This window comes from Peromyscus maniculatus, chromosome 16, assembly GCF_049852395.1.
Source record: "Peromyscus maniculatus bairdii isolate BWxNUB_F1_BW_parent chromosome 16, HU_Pman_BW_mat_3.1, whole genome shotgun sequence".
Lineage (NCBI taxonomy): Eukaryota > Metazoa > Chordata > Mammalia > Rodentia > Cricetidae > Peromyscus > Peromyscus maniculatus.
The window spans coordinates 27,437,295-27,459,969 of record NC_134867.1 but is presented as its reverse complement, the minus strand read 5'-3'; the positions used below and the strand labels follow the sequence as shown (position 1 = coordinate 27,459,969).

Sequence of the window (22,675 nt, the reverse complement as noted above, 5' to 3'; positions counted from 1 at the left end):
TATAAATCCCCTAACAATACAAAATCAGAAACCATAATATATAAGCAGAAGACCTGCTAGAAAAAAAGAAAAAAATGCATAGCCAAAGTATTGTGGGACAAAAGTACTTCTAGAGATACCACTGAGTTTATTTTCTGTTGGCCATCTACCGCTGGGATAGGGCCTGACCCTAAGAGTGATTTGTGTACTCTGTGACTCTGTTAGAGAAAACTAAATTTTTATCTGTGAGTAGTTACACATTGGAGATGGCTTCTGGTTTAGGGATGGGGGCTTGTCTCCAGTTCCTCTCTCATCACTGGGAGCCCATCAGGACCAATCCTGTCTAGGCTCTGTGCATGCTGCCATAGTCTCTGTGACTTCATATGTTCATTGATCTCACTGTGTTTCCTTGGTGTTGGCCTGTTTCCTTGGTGTCCTTTATCTCCCCTGTCTGTCACGTTTTTTACCTCCTCTTCTGCAGGGTTCCCTGAGTTGTGGGGTGGTGGTGGGGTTACTGCACACATCCCATTTATGACTGAGTGTTCCAAGGTCTGTCCTGTTCTGCACATTGTCGAGCTATGGGTCTCTGTATTTATTTCCATCTACTGCAAGAGAAAGCATCTGTAATGATGGTTGAGCAAGTCACTGATCTATGACTATGGCAAGATGCTATAAGGGGTCATTTTGTGGACATGTTCTTTAGCAAAACAGTATCATGTAGCTTTTTCCTAGGCCCCTGGTTTGTCTAGTCTCAGATTCTTGGCCACCTAAGTAGTGTCAAGGATGGGTTCTATCTCATGGGTTAACCTTAAATCAGATCAAGTATTGATTGGTTGCTCTATCAAGATTTGTGCCATCATTGCACCAGAAAATCTTATATTCAGGTCACAAGTATATGCTGTAGAATATTATTTTAAGATGTGTTACATTTGTGTATGCTGTGGAACATTTGCTTAGATGTGTGGCATTTTTTTATGTTGCGTTTGTTTAACTCTGCGAAGCTGTGTTACTGTGCCTGTCTAAAATACCTGATTGATCTAATAAAGAAGTGAATGGCCAATAGTGAGGCAGGAGATAGAAATAAGTGGGGCTGGCAGGCAGAGACAATAAATAGAAGGAGAAAAAGAGAGAACAAAGATAGAGGAGGAAGAGAAGTAGGAGGAGGACATCAGGGGCCAGCCACCGAGCTACGCAGCAAGCCACGGGGTACGAAAGGTATTATAAAACAGAGACATATAAAAGCACAGAGGCAAAAGGTAGACAGACTAATTTAAGTTAAGAAAAGCTGGCTAAAAATAAGCCAAGCTAAGGCATGGCGCTCATAAAAAAGAATAAGCCTCCATGTGATTTATTTGGGATCTGGGTGACAAGCTTCCCAAAGAGTAAAGATTAAAAAACAAAAACAAAAACAAAACAAACACGAACAACAACAAAAAAACCCAAATCCAATTGTAGATTGTAGCTAGGTTATTGTTTACCTTTCTACTTTGGTGGCTTGTAGAGTATCTGCTAGTACCATGAACCCTAGGCATAAAGGCAAGGATTTCTTTAGTTATTTGAGCAAGTCTTACTGAGAATGATGGTGAATTCATATACCTGAAGGAATAACAATCAGTGCATTGCCTCCAAGCTTCATTCAAGATGCCTTGATACATATATTTAAAAATAAACTTCAAATAAATACATAAAAATACACAGATTAACTATTACCATGAGAGTTTCTAATAGGCTGGCTATATTGGTTGCATTTTATGATTTGTTTCACATTAGAAGAGTCTATTGGAATGTTAGAAAATCCATATTATTATCTAAAAGCTCACATTACAAATGCTGGCTTCCAGATATACTACAAAAATAATTACCTCAACTTCATGAACCATGCAAGAAAATTAGTTCCTTCTCTCACTGATACCCTTAGGGCTTAAAAAGTAGAAGTTGTGTAGCCTTAAATCAGTAGTAATTTGACAAGACACAAAAGAGAGACACAAGTATTATGCCATTGTCACCTATGAAAAGTTTAGAGAGCAGTTTAAGAAAACAATAGGGAAAATATTCATTGGACAGTATCTCCATTTCCTCTCCTACACTAGATTATGCAATGCTGCAAAGTTTAACAATAAAAGAGATGCATTTAGACAGTGGGATGATTGTTGCCGGGTAGAGGGGCCTCACAGCAAACTCATCAGCATACAGTGTGATATGAAATACTACTGAATGTATTGCATCTGACCAAAATCTTATTTAAGACCAATTTATGCTGGCATGGTTAAGGGCTATGGAGCCACTTTTTAAGTTTTCTTGCTGATTACAAGTTCAATAAAAATTGTTTCTTGTTTATGAACATTTTGATAGGAAATATAATAAATATTATTTGTCAGAAAAACAGAGTGAGTCTACATGAAAATATATATCAGGGTAAAATTCTACAGGCAAATAACTTTTTGTAAAAAGAGTTTCTATTGTGTTTACACGTGTCTTTGTGTGTGTGTCCATGCGTTCAAGTGTGTTATTTTTCTTATAAAATTATAAGGAATTTAGGCCCTTCTATATTGCCTAGATTCTGATGACCATGCAATGGTTGAAGTACAATTGGATTCAGAAATTAAATTTACTTCAGCCTAATGTTAATGGAGTTGAAAACGAAGGTTGAAAAGATTATGTGGAAATGCCCTTCAAATTTCAGCTCAAGACTATAGGCTCAGTGTTTTTACATTAAAGAACATTTTAGGCAAGGTGACATCTGAAAGTTTGGCTTTCAAATAAAGTATTACTGTTGAATTATTATTATAATAATAATGTATTATTGCTGAATTTATTGTTGACTGGTGACCTAGAGCCTCATTGTTGTGTTGGAGCTCTACCTGTTAGGAAGGCAGTTGCCAGTGTTCATGTAGCACAGCGAACAATGCAGCATCCGATACTGTATGAGTGTGTTCAGAGAAACGGCAAAGACACTAAAATAAGAAACGGTGTGATGGGGATAATCACTCCCAGATTTGCAGAATTTCCATAGATCATTCCTATAGCAGATAAATAATTAACCATACACCGAAACAGAGAAATAAATGATGTTTCCAAGTAATGCACGAGGGGACAAAGTCTATACACAAGTGACAATAGAGTAGACAGACAGTTTGGAAGTGAACTAAGTGAAAAAATGAACCCGAAGTGTGACGTGAAGCTAAACTATATCTGAAAGTCTACTTAAGTGATTCTTGCTTTTATTATTAAAACTGCAGAATTTGTTTCTAGATTATTTTAGAAAGGATTAATTTGATCTAAGTATATATGTTTGCAAATTCTTGAAGAATCTTAAATTTCAGAGACTTTCTTCTGTGAAGAATTCACAAATGGTATATTTAGTATATTCTTACTGCAAATGAAAAATAGACTTGACATCAACATCCAATTCTTCAGAAGCTAAGTGTATATATTTTTTGTAGAGAATCATTTGCATTTTTGATGGATACAGACATAGTTTATGTTTTATGGCCTTCTAAGAGGAATTGTAATTTATCAGATATAGCAATGTACAAAAATTAGTCGGGCAGTGGTGGTGCACACCTTTAATCCCAGCACTCAGGAAGCAGAGACAGGTGGATCTCTGTGAGTTCAAGGCCAGCCTGGACTACAGAGCAAGATCCAGTAAAGGCACCAAAACTACATGGAGAAACCCTGTTTCAAAAATAAATAAATAAATAAATAAATAAATAAATAAATAAATAAATAAATGTGCAAAACTTAAATGAAAAATAAATTTACATAAAGATAAGCTTATCTTCTTGTTTATTTGAATATATATATATATATCCTATATATAGTTACAGACATACAGTTTTGTTGGGTTTAGTAATTCATAGGTGATCACTGAATTTATGACTAACTGGGATGTATTTTCATATTATGTGGTATATCCTAAGAAATGGTCAGTTAATGTTTTAACAATGTTTTCTTTCTATTATTTCAGCAGCAGCTAAAAAAGACGAGAAGAAAGAAGGTAGGTTTTCATGTTTTATGTAAAGTCCCACTGTGCCATTTGCTAGAGCAATTTACCAATGCTCAGAACTGAATTTGACAGCTCTTCTGCCCACATTCCTATTGGATACTGGACCTATTATGTGCACTCATTTTGCGTGAATGTGCCTTTTCTATTTCACCAAGGGATGAGCTCCTTTCAAAATAATTTTAGTATGGTTTTTCTCAAGTCAAAAATAAAACATAGTCTGTCCAAATCTTAGTCTGTCCTGACTCTGTTGGAAACTTGATAAAATGTTGTATATTTGTGAAATGCAGAACTCATTGTCCTATATTAAGTCCTTTTATATTGAACATACAAAAAAATACCTGATTAAATTTCCTTCTTCTGAACTGACTATCTGACTAAAAGTTATAGTCAACCCCTTGTATATCATATCCACTGCTGTTTTACATTGGCACAATGTAGAGTAAAACATACCTTGTTAAAAATTACACTGAATGGATTATTCAAGCCAAAGTTTCATTTGAGACTGTTGTAATTAGGATAAAGTACATTAATAACAGGTGTATAGAGAGCATAACTCCACAGAAATCACAAGACTGGAAGATTGCGTGTGCTGTGGTGAACCAGCTAAAACTTCTAGAAGATACTGAACTGTGGGTGATCAGTGTGATTAGGCCATTTATCTCATAATGGCCACTTTCTGGACTCAGGCTTCTTTTCCCGAGAGTGCTGTCTTTAAAAAATATAATGATTATAGTCCAGAGTGTTTATGGGGGTTCATATGTCAAAAAGATCGAGAAGGCATTTACAATGGCAAGAATTCTAAAGTGAAATATCTGTAGAGAAAGAGAGTAGAGCAGATGTCTATAGACATGATGAAATCTGGCTATGGCTAGGGAAGCATGGGGAAGAGCAGGCTGATCTAGTTCCCATCATCCTCCTCTGAGAAATATTTATAGTGCACTCTCACACAACATTTGCAAAAGGCACCACCACTGCTAATTCATCTAGGCTCATTTTCATGACAAAAGTAGCATGTAGATATAAGAAAACACTAGTCATGCAGAATGCCACCTATAATCTAATTAGTGATCATCTGATCAGAGAATGACAGAAGAAAGCAAGGGTTATATTTTATACTTAATTTCATTATAATTTTCCCTGATCACAAAAATCTTGAAGTTCAGTTTTGCTTCTGTTAAACAGAAACCTGAGTTAATATACATGAAAAAGGAAAGAAAACAAAACAAAAACTTGCTTACTATTTTAGAGGGAAAGAAGTCACAACATTATGATAAAGACCACTTGGACACATCACTGTGTTTGTTATGACATTTCAATCCTTTTTAATTCTCCATATAAATGTAGTAAATCTTTTCATACTGTTTTTTCAAATGATACCATGCATGTTCACTTCTGTTGTAAACACTTTGGAAAGTTGTCAAAGATGCCATGAGAACAGAGGTAGTAAGTTCTCAGCACAGTTGTATACAGAATAAAGCCTCAGAAATGTTTGTTTTTTTCATGTTATAGGATCTCAATAGTAAATTCAGTTTATCATTTAATTTGGGTAAAGAAGTAACATTAATAACTATTTTTGAGGTAGTCATACAAAACATTTAAGGGTGAGATTTTCCGTGAGTTCATTATGATAAGTTGATTTTTATTTAGAAATTACTATTTAATTTATTAGCACTAAAAGCAAAATGCTAAGAAAATCATGGCAGATGAAGCAATAGTCACATTATAATTTCATGTATTAAAGCTGAATGATCGCTGCTCACCCATTGTTATGCATCTAGGACATTTTCTAGTTTTGTTTTTGCCTGGCTAACAAACCTCAAATCACTTTTCTTAAGAAATTCTCCAAATCCACCATGTGATACTTAGAATTTCCCCTGGAAATTCAATTGTTAAAAAAAGTAAAACATTCTCCCAGTGAACTCTAAAACTCTACTATATGGTAATCAATGTTGCAGTTTTCCACTGGATCCTGACATTTAGTCTTTCATACATTTCAGTCTCATTGGCCTCTCTTTTACTTCATTCTTCCTAAATAAATTAAAACTTTAATCTAGAGTACAGTCTTCAGCAATATAGTTGCTGCTTATATGGCCAGTGTGATCTCATAATGGTCTCACCAGTTGCTCAGGTCAACCAGGGTGATGACTTCTAAGAAGTAGATATTTTTATAGTGTTCAGTGACTCCAGAGAGTCCCTGAGACCTTTCTAGTCCCTCAACACAAAAGCATCATACTAAAAATATAAATGCATTTTATGTTCTTCTTTTTCTTTCTCACATGAATGTTTACTAGAATTTCCCAGAAGCTAAAAGATGTGTGACTTTGAAACAGACTAAGTGGCTAAGCAGACAAATCAATTCAACTGTCATCTAATTAGGCCAGATGTTAACAAGATTCACAGAAACATAAAATGTATAGTCATCCATCTCACTATTTTTGTCAAAAGAATTAAATATGCCATAAAGTGTGTTATTAATGTTCATTGTAACAGATTTATTATTTAAATAAATCATAAGTATGTTTGAAATGTTCTCAGCTTACTTTTTAAAGTTATGAACATCAATTAAAACATAAATAGAAGCTGTCTGTGGTCCTTAATGATTGTTAGGCATTTAAAGGATCCCGGAAATTAAAATGTGTGAGACTGTAACAGAAATAAATACCCTGCCTATAATACTTATTTATTCTAAAATATTAAACTGCATTAATTAAAACGTTTAAATCATTAGCTGTCTAAAATACTGAATGATTCTACCATGACTGCAGAATGTACGCTACCCACCCTAACCTGAAATTAAAGTCCTCAAGCCCACTCTCACAATTGCTTTCCATTCTTGCTGTCAGGCAAACAACCATGTGGCAAACCCAAACCCAAACCCAAAGACTGAATAATTCCAGGGGTCAGGCATGGGAAGCCCTCTGAGACCGAGACAATATATTACTTCCATAGATATAAAAATTAAAACTAGCTGAGGGTGCCTGCCTCATGGTGTCTTTCTCCCACATCAAATTGAGGTGAGGTATTAATGTCAGAAAACAGTTCTGAATCACTTCCATAGAAGCCAGTTCCATCCTATGGCAATATGTTTTGTGAGCTAGTGTTCTCTTCCTAGGATCCATGGCTAGGAGACTGAGGCGGAGGTGAGAAAATGTCTTCACAGTCACGTGGCAGAGATGAAGGGACACTGGGGTATTGGTCCCATCAGCTCCTCCCTAGCCTTCCATGAGGCTATGTTTTAAGGCATCCTGCTAAGATTCAGTTCAGTGCAGTGGGCACCTTAGCATGTATAGCTAGTGACTATATACAAGGTTACTAGGGCACCATGGTGAGGGTGTCACCCTACATACTCATGCTCTTCCTTCCTGTACTTGATGCAAAGCTGCTGTCGATATTACATATAAAATCATCTGTCATGCATGACTTTAGTAGTGTATCATCTGAACAGAGCTAACTGCTCCTTTTCCTCCTACCAAAATGCAATTGTTTTAAGGCTTCAGGATATTTCTCCTTTCTGTAATAAGTTTGATCCTCTCACTTCATATCCCTCCTCCTCTTCCTCTGCAAGACTCCGAGAGCTAATCCCAGAGCCATGATTGGGGGTTCATGGTAGAGGAACCCACAGAGACAGCTGACCTGAGCTTATGGGAGCTCATGGACTCTGGACCAACAGTTAGGGAGCCTACATGGGACCGAGCTAGGCCCTCTGCATGTGTGACAGGTATATACCTTGGTCTCTTTGCAAGGCTCCTAGCAGTGAGATCAGGACCTGTCCCTGGTGCTTAGCTGGCTTTGGGGAACCTGTTCCCCCATACTGGATTACCCTGCCCAGCCTTTATCCGGGGGGGGGGGGGGGAGGAGCTGAATCCAGCCTGAACTTGATGTGTCATGCTTTGTTCAAGCCCATGGGAGGCCTGCCCTTTTCTGAATGGAAGGGGAAGGGGGAAGATTGGAAGCAGGAGGGAGAGAATGGGAAGAGAGGAGAGAGGGGAAACTGTGTATGTAAATGTTATTTAAAAAATTGAAAAATAATACTAAAAATATTTTTGAGGTTATGAAAATTTTGTTTTTAACCATTCAGCTGTTAATTTAATCCTATCTACAGTATCAATAATTTATCTTTGCATTTTCAGATTCCAAGAAAACGAAAAAAGCTCCGGAAGGTACAAGAAATACTTTAAATACTTTCTGATTTGGGTGTGTGTGAGGGGCTCCTTCTTGGTACTTTGATGAGCCTGTAAACAGCATTTTACACCTAAAAGATGCACCTTGAAGAAAAATCTGTGTACGGAATAGAAAAGGGGAAAAGGAAGAGAGCGAGTGCATGGGGGCAAGTAAGAGAGATCTTTGACAATATTGCCACTCCAAGTATTTGTGACAAAAATAAAGGGTCTGGAGCTGTAGCTTAGGGACAACACATTTGTCTACCATGTGGAAGACTCCATGCTCAATCTCTAGCAAAAACAAAACATCAATAATTAATAATAATAATAATTTTTATTATTATTCCTTATATTTACCTATCATGAACTTTTTCAAAGATATTATTTTATGATACTGAGTAATGTTACATATCTGATACACAAATTTAGTAAATTCAGTACCTTTTCAACCCAGTAACATGTTATGAATTGAAACATACCTTCTTTTTCTTGACTCTTTCTCTTGACTGCAATCATGACCATTTGGAAAATATAGCCTCTGCCTTCAGAAATTATATATATATATATGATATTACTCACAAGTGTTAAAAAGACTACCAGGCATAAATAGCTCAAATTGTTAAGCAGAATAATTCTCGACCACTTCGTTGTTGAATGATGTTTCTGTCAATTAAGTTATAGACCTACCTGGGGTAATTAGTGATATCTGAAAGCAAGACTCACTGTGAAATTCAAAAGGAAAAGTAATGGGGAGGTGGGTTGGGGAAACTGCACTCTAGCCATTGTTTTTGTGGTAAATGTATCTTAAAATCTTTTAAGAGCAATGGTCCCCTGCTTCTTTTCCTTTCAACAGAACAACCCAAGGGGAAAAGTAAGGAAATGCATGCAAAGTCTGTTTGTGCAAACATGTTGCCGCTCTTGCTATATAACCGGCCTGCTAGCGCTGGTGTATTTATATTTCAGATTTTTGTGTTGAATGCATGTGCATCTGTTTTTATTTTTATTTGTTTATTTTAGGGTTTTATATTATTTACTGATTTTTGGCATACTTGAGTATCTGTAAAATGGAGGTCAGAGTATCACAGAAACTATAGCAATCATTCTCACTCACACAGACAGCTAATAAACCTGTAATTTTCTACTATAAGTGCATTGCAGTGATACCCACGATATAATATATTTGTGTTAGTTTAGTGTTGTCATCTAGTTCCCCTTCCATTCTTAGAAAACACTCAGTGGGAGTTGTTTTCAAGGCTCTTCCCTATTATCTTCTTGTAATCTACAAATACCTTGGCATGCTCACATTCCATCTACCTGCAAACATTATAAGATCTTTGTAATAAAATTGCTAGGGATCCATTTCTTAAGGATCACCCAGAATTATTCAGCACACTGTTGAGATTGCTTGCCAGCAGTTCAGTAAAGCGATATGCCTCCAGGTTTGTATTTTGCAAAAGTAAGGTATGCTTAACAATTATAAACTAAGGGGCAATGTAACTTGACTCAGCCATTAAAATGAACACACTTCTAGGAATGTAGAGGTATGATTCCATTGGCATTTAAAAATTCTGCTTTAAAATATACATCAACTTAAAAAATGATGCATGTTTTGGTTGTACCCAAAGTTAGGACACTGAAACCTTCTGTCATAAAAACTGCTCTAAATGTCCTGTGGAAAGAAATTATGCTACAAAGCAGCCAGAGGGAGCAATTTATCTGTAGAGAAGTATATGTTCCTTCAGGCCTGGATTGATGAGTGTATACAGCTGCCATGAAATCTGGCCCAAGGATACCGAAAACACACCATAAACCAATGCACCTGCATGAACATGGAAGCAATCAGAAATTTGAAAATGCTACTAAATTATATACACATATATATGATATATTTAATATTGTGATCTAGTCAGTGCTCATTCTTAGAAAACACTCAGTAGCTGTTGTTTTCCAGGTATTCCTTATTATATTTCTTCTTGTAATCTACAAATATTTTGGCATGGTCATATTCCATCTCCCTACAAAAATTATAAAGTCATTGGAATAAAATTGTTAGGGACCCAATTCTTAAGTATCATAATAAATCATTCAACACAATTTTGAAAAGTGCAAATATATACATACATATTATTTTGATCTATTTATTTATATATGGCCTTCACTTTGTTGCCGTTTATGTGATTTAAAAGTTTCTGCAGACATACCACATCTCCTTGGCAATCTTCAGGGCACTGATGTATTTAGTGAATAAACATTCCTTTTCAGATGTTCACTTACAACCCAACTCATGAGAAGGACTGTAGATTGTGACTTGGGTAGTAGTTGGAGAAGAAATTATGTCCTTAAAAATAACTATTATAATCACATTCAAATTAACCTGCTGTTTCTGCTTTGTGGAGTAGACTTTCTCTTTATTAATATTATTGAGTCTTTTAATTTGTTTGATTTGAATTTTTGTATTTAAGTTAGCTCTATTCAATTATATACTTTAATCTCATGTTTAGTTTCAAATTAATTTAGTTATCATAATTTAAAAGATTTTTCTCCTTATAGGCTAAAATTAAACTATGATGAGAAAAAGAGGACAAGGAGTATATTAATATTTTATAAAATCTTATAGTCTTGATATTTTTAGTGTAAAATGTATAATAAAACTAAAATTCAAATATCCCAAATAGTCAACTGTTGTTTGAATCTTAGATGGTCTTTTAATTAAAAAAAAAAAAAACAAACAGTGCCAGATAATGGGATGAAAGCAGAAAGATCAGAGAAGCAGAGCAAACCACAGCCACAACCTATTACCTCATCAACTCCATAAATCCTCAGACTGAAAGCCTCTGAGTCCTCACCTGAAAGGATCTCAGCTGAACTGTTTTAGTTCCTGATTCTCCATGCTTTATATCCCTTTCTCCACCCTGCTGTCACTTCCTGGGATTAAAGGCGTGTGTGCTTCCCAGTACTGCCTGTCCTATGTCTAATCTAGTGGCTGGCTCTGTCCTTTGATCCTCATGCAAGCTTTATTAGGGTACATAATGTATCACCACAGTCAACCAGAGTCAGGGTTTGTCAGTCCCTCTAGAATTTAGAGGTAAACTGATTTATATTTTAAGGTGGTTGGATAATTATATCCTGAAATACACCATACAATACACACTTATGAATGTGTTTTCTTATGTAGCATTAAAGGTTGAGACAAGTACTTATCTGTATTTGTGTATGTATACATACATTTGTAAGAAGGGAGAGTTTTTATTTTGTCTTTGGATATCACACATAGCCAGTGTTTGATTTTAACAAATGCAAAAAATTACTTCCAATAATTGTTTCACTGTCATCACTTTATAAATATAAATATCTTTAAATATTTCAATTAATTACTCAGCTGCTAATTAAACAATATGCCCAGGAGCTGAACAGATGGCTTATTGATTAAGAACACTTGCTGCTTTTTCAGAGGACCAAGGTTTGGTTCCCAGCACCCACACCTGTCTGTACCTCTAGTTCCAGAGGCTCTGATGCCCCTTTTGGCACATGACATACACAGTATGCATTCACACATAGTGGCAAAGCACTTGAATACATAAAATTAAAATGAACATATGTTGAAAGGAAGTAAAAATAAACATCATGCCTAGTTAATTGTCATTTGGACTTTTAGGAATGTCTTCAGTAGGTTTAGTTTTAGCTAAGCCACACTTTATTTTGCTTTCAACACTTGGTCAAACTATTTGTTTTATTTACTGCTAACAACTGTGCCAGAGTAGAATAAGTTGCATAAACTATGTACATCAGTACTGGCTTGATGAAAAAGAAATTGCACATGGATCCTTTGATGCATTGGCCAGAGAATATTCTGTGACACAATTTTGTCCTAAAATTTGGTTTATTGAATTATTTGAGTGTAAACATATCCCTATCTCTGGATTGTACTCATTAGATAAAATGTTAAGGAATCTCTGTCTTTCTGTCCTTCACTTGGCCTATATGTTACCATTGCTCGAGGATCTTCTTTTCATTAAACTGACAAGTTGGCAAGTCAAAATAAGAATAGGTACATAAACAATAGCATTTCCTATCAGATTATTGCCTGAACTTCCCAGAAAAATAGTCCTCATTAACAGGTCAGTGTTACCTTCAATTTAGAGTCATGCCTGTTTCTCATACAATGTGAGTGAGGGGGTCTGAAGGAAGTGCCACATAAAGAGGATGCTCGTGTGACAGGTGTCCTGCAAACAAGAGTGTGTTTGCCCCCATCAGTCCTCTTACTTGATCTTAGTGCTTCAATCTTCTCATCAAAGTCCTTAATGCCACAAATACATACCTAAGAAAATACTCGGCAGAGGAAGTGCATATAATATGGACCCAGACTCAACTTTCTCTAACTTATTTTAAATCAACCATAATAATTATTACTTGGCACTTACTTTATATCCAAGCTTTAATTCATGTCATTATATAATAAGAGTAAGCTTAATGTGTTCCATCCTTAAGGAATCTGTATTATTTTTTTTCTCATTTCTACTTCAGAAAGAAAATCTCTAATGCTCAGAATATTTCGTTGCTATGCTAGGAGAACATGCTCAATGAACTAGGGAGAAAGGGTTATCCTGAGGGCGAGATAGTAATCCTTTTGTGACATTTGTAAGTTCCTGTGGTCTAGCATCAGCAATGCATGTTTGTTTACATTAAAAATCTTATTTAGAACACTTTAAAGTATAATAATATTAACAATGATAATATGTTTTAGAACAGGAAAAGAAAGAAAAGCCCATAGAACCAGGTAATTATTTTAATGTTTTCCTATTTTTTTAAAAAATTATTTAATTGCTACTTGAATACTGAATTTTAATGGACAGATTGTTGATTCTTCCCCATTCTTTTCTTGTTTCACACAGCAAAGTCACCAAAAAAGGAACATCCGGGTGAGTGAGACTGGTGCAGCTCGATTAATTTTACCAGGAGGCAAGCCTGAGACAGGGTTGTAAAGGCAATGCCAGGTTGAGGCAGGAAATCTGTCCATCTCACTGTCTGTTTTCTAGGCTCTTGACAGAATCAATATCAACATAATTTGAGAGGAGGGAAATCTAATGCTGTGTTCTTCTCTTGTTGCTCAACGTGTGTCTATGAGGTAGCAGTATCAGATCCTCTGAGAGGTTGGTAGTACCAGAGTCTGGCCTCACCCCAGACCGACAAAGTCAGAATACATCTTGGTAAGATCCCCTTGCACACATTTAGACAATGTCTGAGAATCAGTATTGTTGGAAAGACACCCAGACAAAAGCAATTTAGGGAGGATTTATTTATCTCACAGTTCAAGGCTAGAGTTCATCGACACAAAGGAGCTCAATGCAGTAAGTTACATCATATCCATGGCCGGTATGGAGAGAGTAATAACTGCTGAGTCTAGCTTGTTTTCTCCTTTAATTCAGCCCAGGACCACAGCTCATGGATTCTCACACCTAGCGTGGGCTTTCCCTCCTCCATTTATCTGGTTTAGATAATCTCTCACACATGCTCAGAGGCTCATCTCCTCACTGGTTCTAGAGTCTGAGAAGCTGATGATCAGCAATGTCCATCACAAGCACTGTTTTATAGATATACTTTTGATTAAAGCAAACAAGAGAAAATAAAAATAAAACATTTCTGTGAATGTGCCTCACATTGTTTTACTTTTGAATTTTCAACTCCAGAAAATACTCTCTCCCTATTCATAATGTTACTTAACATTTTTTTTGACTGCTCTGGGTGTTTCTCTCAATACAGCAACACTCTATGATTTGAAAATTGAAATTAAAACCAATCAACCAGACAAATAAAACAACTGAGACTAAAAGTACAGTTAATGTGCATATAAAATCATTTCCTTACAATTTTCTAAAATTTAACCAGTTTTGGCAAGGCATTTCAAATGAAAATTCCTGAAATACTTTTATTTGATCTTGCCTCAAACACTACCTATAGCTTTTTCTTTGTGAACACTTTTCAAATAACATAACTGAGGCTTTTGTACTCTCTCTCTGTCTGTCTCTCTGTCCCCCCTTCCTCTTCTTCCCTCCCCCCTGCCCCGTGTGTGTGTGTGTGTGTGTGTGTGTGTGTGTGTGTATGTGTGTACAAGATGAGAGTGTACATGTTTGTGCAGGCTGTAACCTATGGAGAGTGTAGGTGTGAAGACATGTTTATGTGCAGGGGGTGTGCATGTGTGCAGTCAAACATCACCTCAATTATTTTCTTTCAGATGCTCCTAACACATTAAATTGTATCTAAAATGAAACAACATTCATTTAGCATTATGTCAGTAGCCAAGTGAATACAGCTAATGTAGAGTATATCTATAACTCTTTGCGATAGCTGTTCGAACCTACATTTCTCATTCTTTGACCGACTTTGTAATACCTCCCGTATGAACAAAATCTGCTTAGACATCTTTTCAGTACTTCAATAGTATTACTTTCTTTCTGTTATCATAGATTTTAATATGCTGATATAATTCCCTTTTCTTTTGGGGGCTTTAAATCATCAGAAGTTAGAAAATACAGATGGCATTTAGCTCTTTATTCTCAAAAATGCCTGCTTTGATTCCAGATACACAATGGGCACTTGACAAGAGTTTAATAGTTGAAGAGAAGAACATGAAATAGAATAATAATTGGTTATAAAGTATAAAAACTGAGTAATTTTAGTCACATAATTTAAGAGATAAAATAATAGCATATTTCATTATTTCACATTAACAGTCAAGCTACTACAACTCAGAAAAGGGATGTATTATCTACATTATAGAGTGGAGCCTATTTATCCAGGAGTGTGTTTCCACAATAAGATAACAACACTCATATTTATGTACATATGTGGAAGCCTAAAATAGAGTATAAAATATGGAAAACATGCAGAAGTATTCACAAGTATTGATAGGAGCAATTTCAATGGATCAGTATCACTGCCATGTAGTATCACTAACTACAATAGTCTAATTTTTTGTAATCAGTGTATGAACATCTCAATGTGTGAATATAGTGCACCAACTTAATAATACTCAGGCATTTTTGTTTTGTTTTGCTTTGATTTTAGAGACAAGGTCTTTCTATATAAGTCTGTCTGTCCAGGAATTCACTATGTATACAAGGCCAGCCTCAGACTCACAGAAATGCTCCTGCTTTTGCCTCCCAAGTCCTGGGATTAAAGGCATTCACTAACATGCCTGACTATTTAGAAAGTGGGAAATACCCATGAATCTACAAAGACGACCCCAGCTAAGACTCCTAACAACAGTGGATATGTAGCCTGAACTGGCCCTCTCCTGTTATCAGATTGGTGACGACTCTATTGTCATCAGAGAGCCTTCATCCAGTAGCTGATAGAAACAGATGCAGAGACCCTAAAGCCAAACATTAGCCCTGAGCTTGGGGAATCCTGCTGAAGAGAGGGAGGAAGAATTGTAGGAGCCAGAAGGGACAAGGACACCACAAGAAAACCCACAGAAACAATTAATATGGCTCACAGAGTCTGAACCAACAACCAGACAGTCTACATGGGACCAACCTAGGCCCTCTACATATATGCGACAGTTGTGTAGCCTGGTCTACTTGTGGGACTCCTAACAATGGGAGCAGAGGCTGTCCCTAATGTTGGGAATCTATCCCTCATACTTGATAGCCTTGCCCAGCCTTAATACAGGGGAGGTGCTTAGTCTTACTGCAACTGTGTATGCCATGCTTTGTTGATACACATGTGAGGCCTACTGATTTCTGCACAGAAAGAATGGAGGAGTGAATTGAGAGAGGGAGATGAGGAGAAGGGGGGAGGGGATAGGAGGAGAGGAGGGAGGATAAAATAAATAAATAGATAAATAAATAAATAAAGTGGAATTACTGGATAATTTGTTTAAAAAATTACGCTTTTGGGGGCAATCTTACAGACATGGGAAAATACATTTGCCTAAACATGGAAGCAATCAGGCCCTTTGATAATTTTTGAAAGTGGAGTAACGAGAACATGAGTAAGTGCTGAAGGATGTGTGAACTTACCTTCTATTGCCTCCCAAATCTTTAGGCTTTGAAATTCACTTTAGAGCAGAGCAAAAGAAAAAAAAATTACAAAGCTACATTTTCTCCTCAGATCCATTTTCCTCAGTTTCCAATGCTATACTTGCAATCTTCCAAACAACTAAACCTCAGTTATTTTAAATAAAAGTAGACTGCTAATTATTGAAGCATTGATTTTCTCTTGTCATTACAGCTCCAAGTGATGAAAAACACGGGAAAACAAGTACGTTGAACAAATATTGATAAGAGGAGCATATTTTAGCAGCTAACGCACTTGTATTTTCTCCTGTCGACCTTGTCAATACTGATTTTGTGAGTCTCATCTGTCCGTGTTTCTATATGATTAATTGTTATGGTGAAATAATATGCAAGATAACTCAATTGGCTTTTTTTGTTTGTTTGTTTTTCGAGAGAGGGTTTCTCTGTGTGTCATCTGGCTTTGTAATGTGTAGATCATAATTTCTGTATTCAGTCACATATGTTTTCTGCATCTCATAGAATTAGCAAGTTACATTTTCTTAAGCATTTCCTGATTAATTATTTAAGGATCCCAATGATTAATTACTTGATCAAGCTACTAAGCCATGTAATTTGTCTATCATGAAAGTTGAATTTTCAATGGAATACAGCCTTCCTAAAGTTTTATTAAAATTTCCTTTGTAGAGTTTCATTTTTCTTAGTGTTTATATCCTTAGATTAGGAAAATTTTCTGGTAACTTCTCATGACAGATGCATCAGTGGCAGAACTTATAACATTCTTAGAGAGAAATGCTGATTTGTTTCTTATTATTTTTTTAATCTGATGAAATACAGTTATTTCAGTACTGTTATAAATGAATATCAGGAATTTGCTTTCAGAAAAAATACTAACTTCCATATGCTTTATATATAAGATTAATGGCAAAATATATGCTGCACATACTGTAGAATACATTTATGTTTTTGTTTTGAGTTAAAGGTGCATTCATATTGAACCTAGTGCTGATAAACAAAGGAGTCCTATGTTTTATTTAATGTTTTGGTTTTTAAAACAGTATATCATTGACCTATATATCACAGAATAATTGAAACACATTAGATAGCTTGATATAATTTTAAAAAAAATAGGACATTGCAATTTCAGTTGTTCACAAAGATATTCAAATAATAGAGATATTAAAAAGAGAGTAGTTTAGGGTTAGAGAGATGACTCAGCAGCTAAGATCACTTGCTGCTCTTCCAGAAGATGTGAGTTCTTGAGATCAGTTCCCAACACCCATGTTGGCTTATGGTTGCTTATAACTCTAGTTTCAGGGCATTCAGTGTCTTCTCCTGCCATCAATAAGCATCCCAAACCATGAGGACATACAAACACACAATCTTAAAAAAATAAAAAAAAGTTTTCCATGACCTTTAATTCTGTTTATATGTTCATGCAAAACAGTGAGTTTGAAGTTGAATGTAAGGCTAACTGGAACTTGGAATTATAGACTGTTCAGTATGCTAAGCCACGGGAATGCATAATCAAGAAAATGCACAAAGTGAAACTGATAATTTTGCATCACTCATAGAAAACTTTAGATTGAAAATTACTCAGAAAATTTACATTTCTCACTAGGAAATGTTATATACAGTTAAAAATATTCATCTACAAGAATAAAACCTGGAATTATGTCCATCTGTGCAGTACTGTCCAATCACATTTTAAAGACCTAAGCATCTTTTGCAGTAAACTAGTAAACTAGTTTGCCAAATCATTTAAAGTTTAAAAGGAGTATCCAACCCTTTGTGAGATTGAGACCATTGAACTTGACATGAATATTATTCTTCGCTACAAAATTAACTTAAAATGATTCATAAGCCCTTGATTATTTACATTATCTAATATAATTACGATTAAACATTTATATATATAGGAGTTGGCCTTTTTGGTATTGAAATAATAAAGCAACCGATTTTACACAGTTACTATAGACAACCAACAACTACAATGTTAATATTAAGGAGAAAGATACATAATTTATGGATACTTTTAAAAAGGCTTTTACTTGCCAATATTGTGTTGTGCAGTTTGTAGGTAGTGCTGGAATATCTGTGGTATGTTATTTTAAATCATAAAAGTATGTAAAACAGTTAGATATATAAGAAAATTAACACAAATCAGGTATGTTTGTGATTCAGTATGATGGCATTGTATTTAAAAGGAAAGGTGAGATTGATAGAAGAAAAACTAATGGAAAATTATTTTTCATTAACACTTGATTCATAGATGGAAAATAGACTGAGTTTTAGGGAGGAACCATCTACCCAGCTCCTGAGGAATAATTATTATCACTGTAGGAGAAACACTTATCAGTATGAAATGGAGGTTCTCACGAGTACTATGATCTTGAAAACAAACAGAAACTCTCCAGGTTTCAATGGCACAGTGCTAACTAAGGGATCTTAACACCCCTACAATGTCATGAGGTGAGGGTGATGAAGAATGTATTGGAGATTCAAAAATTTCAGACCTATATTTAGAATTTCTGAAAGTTGATATTGTTTCTTTTTTCCATTCAGGTGAAAGTCAAAAATGTCTCCAAATGCCCATTTCTTCATCCATGTAGTTACTTGAATGTATATACTACCTTGAACATTGGATATAATAGTTATGAGATTGACAATATAGTTAACAGGTGGGATTTGAGAGTACTGATTATGTAACATATGTGGTACCATTCATGGCAAATCTTCAAAAAGACATTATGTTCACATTAGTTACTAAAAATGTGACTGCATCATCTCTATTTTACTGTGAATGGTCACATGAAGCATCAGTGCTTTGAAGGTCTTTGGAAACATTGCTAGATTTAATTCTTTCCAAATTGAGTAATTCAAAGGCTTATATCACATAGTTCACATTATCTGAATCTATCCTCTGGTAAATTGAGTTATGAACAAGAAATTGACCTTAGATTAGACAAAATTGAAAATTTGTCTATATAAATTTATTTGAGATATGAACAACCAATCATTTTTCATCCTCTGATTTTACCACTGAACATATTATTATACATTCCCCCAACAAGCAGAGGTTGATCAATCTAATTTCACTTTAGTATCCTGATATGTGGAGCCAAGAGCAATCCTCTACTAATGCACACCCCAGAATTATCTTGGAACAACCAATATGCAGAACTGAAGATTAAGAGAATTTTGAAGTTAGGTATTTATCATTGAAAGAGTATTTGGAGGCATTTGTACCAAGATATTTAAACATTTATTTGAATACCATTGAACTATTTCTGAAAAAATAAGGAATATAATCTTATTCTGGTTTAGTAAATTAGGGTTTGTAGATTCTCCCGCAGTAACCATGATTCCACACAATAGTTAGCTGGTTTTCCAGTACCAGTACCTTTTGTTGAGTGGGTATTAAGTACAGTTAAGTCCAATTAATCCACTGGTTACCACCAAAGTATGTGTACCACTACTGCACCTGAAAGGATGTCATGTCAAGATGGTCGGTCATTGGTGTGATTAGTAGGTATCATAGGTGGGTGGGACTCTTGATTACTTCTCTTGTTTGGAGGCTTGTATGGTACCTTCTGGTACCATAGGAGCTAGACTTCAGTGATGGGGTATTCAAGTCAGTTCAAGTTCTGGATCCTGTTTCTGAAGTGCATAGTGTCTTCAGCAAGAGGGATTTACCTTCCACCTCCTGGTGGTAGCCAATGACAAGAGCGATAGGCTGTACACTTTGGGAATATTTTAGACAGCCCTGGGCAACTGTTCAAAAGAGGGCTTCTTATGTCTAGCATTAGGCTTGTGTTAGGTGGTCTTTGGCTTTTAGAGGAAGTGCCATCAGCTAGATGAGAAAAGTTAATAAAAACCACATATGTATATGGGGAAATATTTAGGCATTTCTTGAAACACAGGAAGACTTTTAAAACTCTATATGAAAAAGCTGAACCATAAATTTAAAGTCAATGTATTTTATAATAGCAAAATTAAGATCTTTGCCACTTGACACTGTAACAAGTGGTAGTAATATACAAATTTTAATAAGACTAAAAGTATAAAATAATGAACTAACTCAAATAATGAAAGTTTTGTAAAATGAGATGGGAAGCATTACAAAGATTTATTATCACATCATTATTCCCCTCCCCAACCCTGCAAATTGTAGAAAGCTTTGCCTATTTTTGCTTCAAAATGGAATACCTTATTCTAGGAATAGCATTCCATATTATATCTTTTGTTCACCTTCCTCATTTTCCTTACCAGATATTCAGATAACTCCACCATTGGAAAACTTTTGTCTTTGAAATAGTTCTCATTTCTTGAATCAACAACTGAGTTGAATATTTATTAAGTCGTCACTAATATTTAACAGCACTTACACTATCAGCTTTCCCGCTCAATTGTTCTTCATCATCTACATAATTAAAGAGTGAACAAAGGGCTTTGCATATTCCTTCCTAACATTCATAAATCACTCAAAGTGATTTATATATGAATACTTTAACATCTTCTTTTGTGAGATAAGCCACTTTCTATCAACACTACTACACCTAAGAATACAATTGTGATATCACTGAGTTATGCCTTGGGAGAGAGTTTACATAGGGTTAATTTATCAGAAAGCAAAAATGAGAAACAGTGTTTTATAGCTCAGCTTCTCTGCAGCTTGTTTTTCTCTCCCTCAGACACTATACGCATTTTATGTTTTGGTTGTCTGTGTTCTTGCCTGGCTATAGTACTATATGTTATTATTCTGAAAACTCTGATATCCATTGCTTATTCTTTGAATAACTGAATTTGCAGAATCTGAACGATCCAAAGAAGAGATTGCTGTTGCCTCAATCAAAAAGGGTAAACACAGCTGAAAAAAAGGCTGATATGACTCTAATCAGTCCTGAAGCTTCTAACTTAGTTTGTGTAGTGTTGTGAGAGAAGCTTTGCCTGCTGATTCTGCTATCTCACTGGTACAGAAACAAACTTTGCATGATACTGGTAACATCTACACTAACAAGGTTTTATGTTCAGTTTTCTATTGCAGTTAGGCTTGGTCCTCGAGAGCTATAAACAAGTGTTTGTAATTAGATCCAAACTGCAATTGAAATTTTGAAAATTTTTGTAAATATACTGCTTAAATTCAATATGATTTCAGTCATTCATAGGGCATTTGGATTCACCACACTACTTTAAACTGAATAAATTAAAGATCAATTATTGAATAAATTACATTTTGGCTAAGAAGACTCACATAAAAATGTTCATTTTGTATGAAAATAATATAAGATTAAGAAATATATTCCGGCCCGGCGGTGGTGGCGCACGCCTTTAATCCCAGCACTCGGGAGGCAGAGCCAGGCGGATCTCTGTGAGTTCGAGGCCAGCCTGGTTTACAGAGCGAGATCCAGGAAAGGTGCAAGGCTACACAGAGAAACCCTGTCTCGAAAAACCACAAAAAAAAAGGAAAGAAAAAAAAGAAATATATTCCATGAAATGTTGACATAGGGCAGTTTATGATTTGAAATGTAAAATGGGAAGGTTCAAAAGAAATCAGTAATTCTAACAATGTCTTTAAATGTATCTCACAGGAATATTTAATAAGCCTAGCCTTCAGTATACATTCACAGTCCCCAAAATCTATGCATGCACCTTTATGCACATATTCCACTAAAATGACATTACATATTCTTATAAAAATGACTTTATCTATGTATGAAAATAAAACAAACATAAAAATTGGAAAACTAATAAAATATACATGACACCTATTTACATGCTCCTTCTAACATAATATGTATAAACATAAACTAATGTGCCACATCCATTAATGTGTTTCATATATTACTATTAGTTGATATATATCTTTGAATTGGTATATATACATATACATACTTATGTCATTTTATGTAGGTGATTATATTATGTTTAATTGATATAATTTTACCATAAGTGACAGAAGGCTAAATTAATATGGCTTTATATGGTATTATATTCTGAAATTGACATAGCTTATTAATATTGTATGGTGTAAATAAATGCAGGGTTTTTTTCTGAATGAGGGATATCATGGTATTATGAAAAGGCTAAAAATTTTAATAGTCAATAATAAAAAGTCATTAGTCTGGGCATGGATATGTGGGTTTCATATGCTGTCAATAAGGGAAGGTTATTGATAAATTTGAAGGCACTAAGGAAGTTGAAGGCAAGGCATATTCAAATCTGTAGCTAACAATGACCCAACACTGTGTCCAAAAAAAGTAGATGCTTTTCTTCTGTTAGTTGATTGCAGATAATCATCTTTGGGTAATTAGTGATTATGGAAAAGAATGTGATGATGATTAAAAAAACAAATATTAAACTATTGGCATTGGATTCATGCATGGATTGAGGCATTTTTACCTTGAGTATTTAGGGCATAAATACAAGCATTCATAATTTTCAACTCAACCATGTAAATAGAGAATAAATAATGATATGAGATCAAAACTGTATAATTAATTATGGAACTCATC

General features: G+C 35.1%; 1 protein-coding gene across 20 annotated transcripts in view; it reads left to right on the top strand.

Moving 5' to 3' along the window:
- Positions 1-22,675, top strand: part of Trdn (triadin) — a 373,213-nt gene that overhangs the window by 224,470 nt on the left and 126,068 nt on the right. For 16 of the 20 annotated variants that reach the window (XM_076552525.1, XM_076552513.1, XM_076552522.1 and 13 more), the window contains 6 exons: positions 3,947-3,976; positions 8,116-8,145; positions 8,999-9,016; positions 12,890-12,922; positions 13,038-13,064; positions 16,378-16,407. In XM_076552525.1, the coding sequence (XP_076408640.1) occupies positions 3,947-3,976; positions 8,116-8,145; positions 8,999-9,016; positions 12,890-12,922; positions 13,038-13,064; positions 16,378-16,407 (168 nt within the window). The remainder of the gene's footprint in view (positions 1-3,946; positions 3,977-8,115; positions 8,146-8,998; positions 9,017-12,889; positions 12,923-13,037; positions 13,065-16,377; positions 16,408-22,675) is intronic. The other 4 variants (XM_076552516.1, XM_076552514.1, XM_076552518.1 and 1 more) reach the window with 3 other exon arrangements.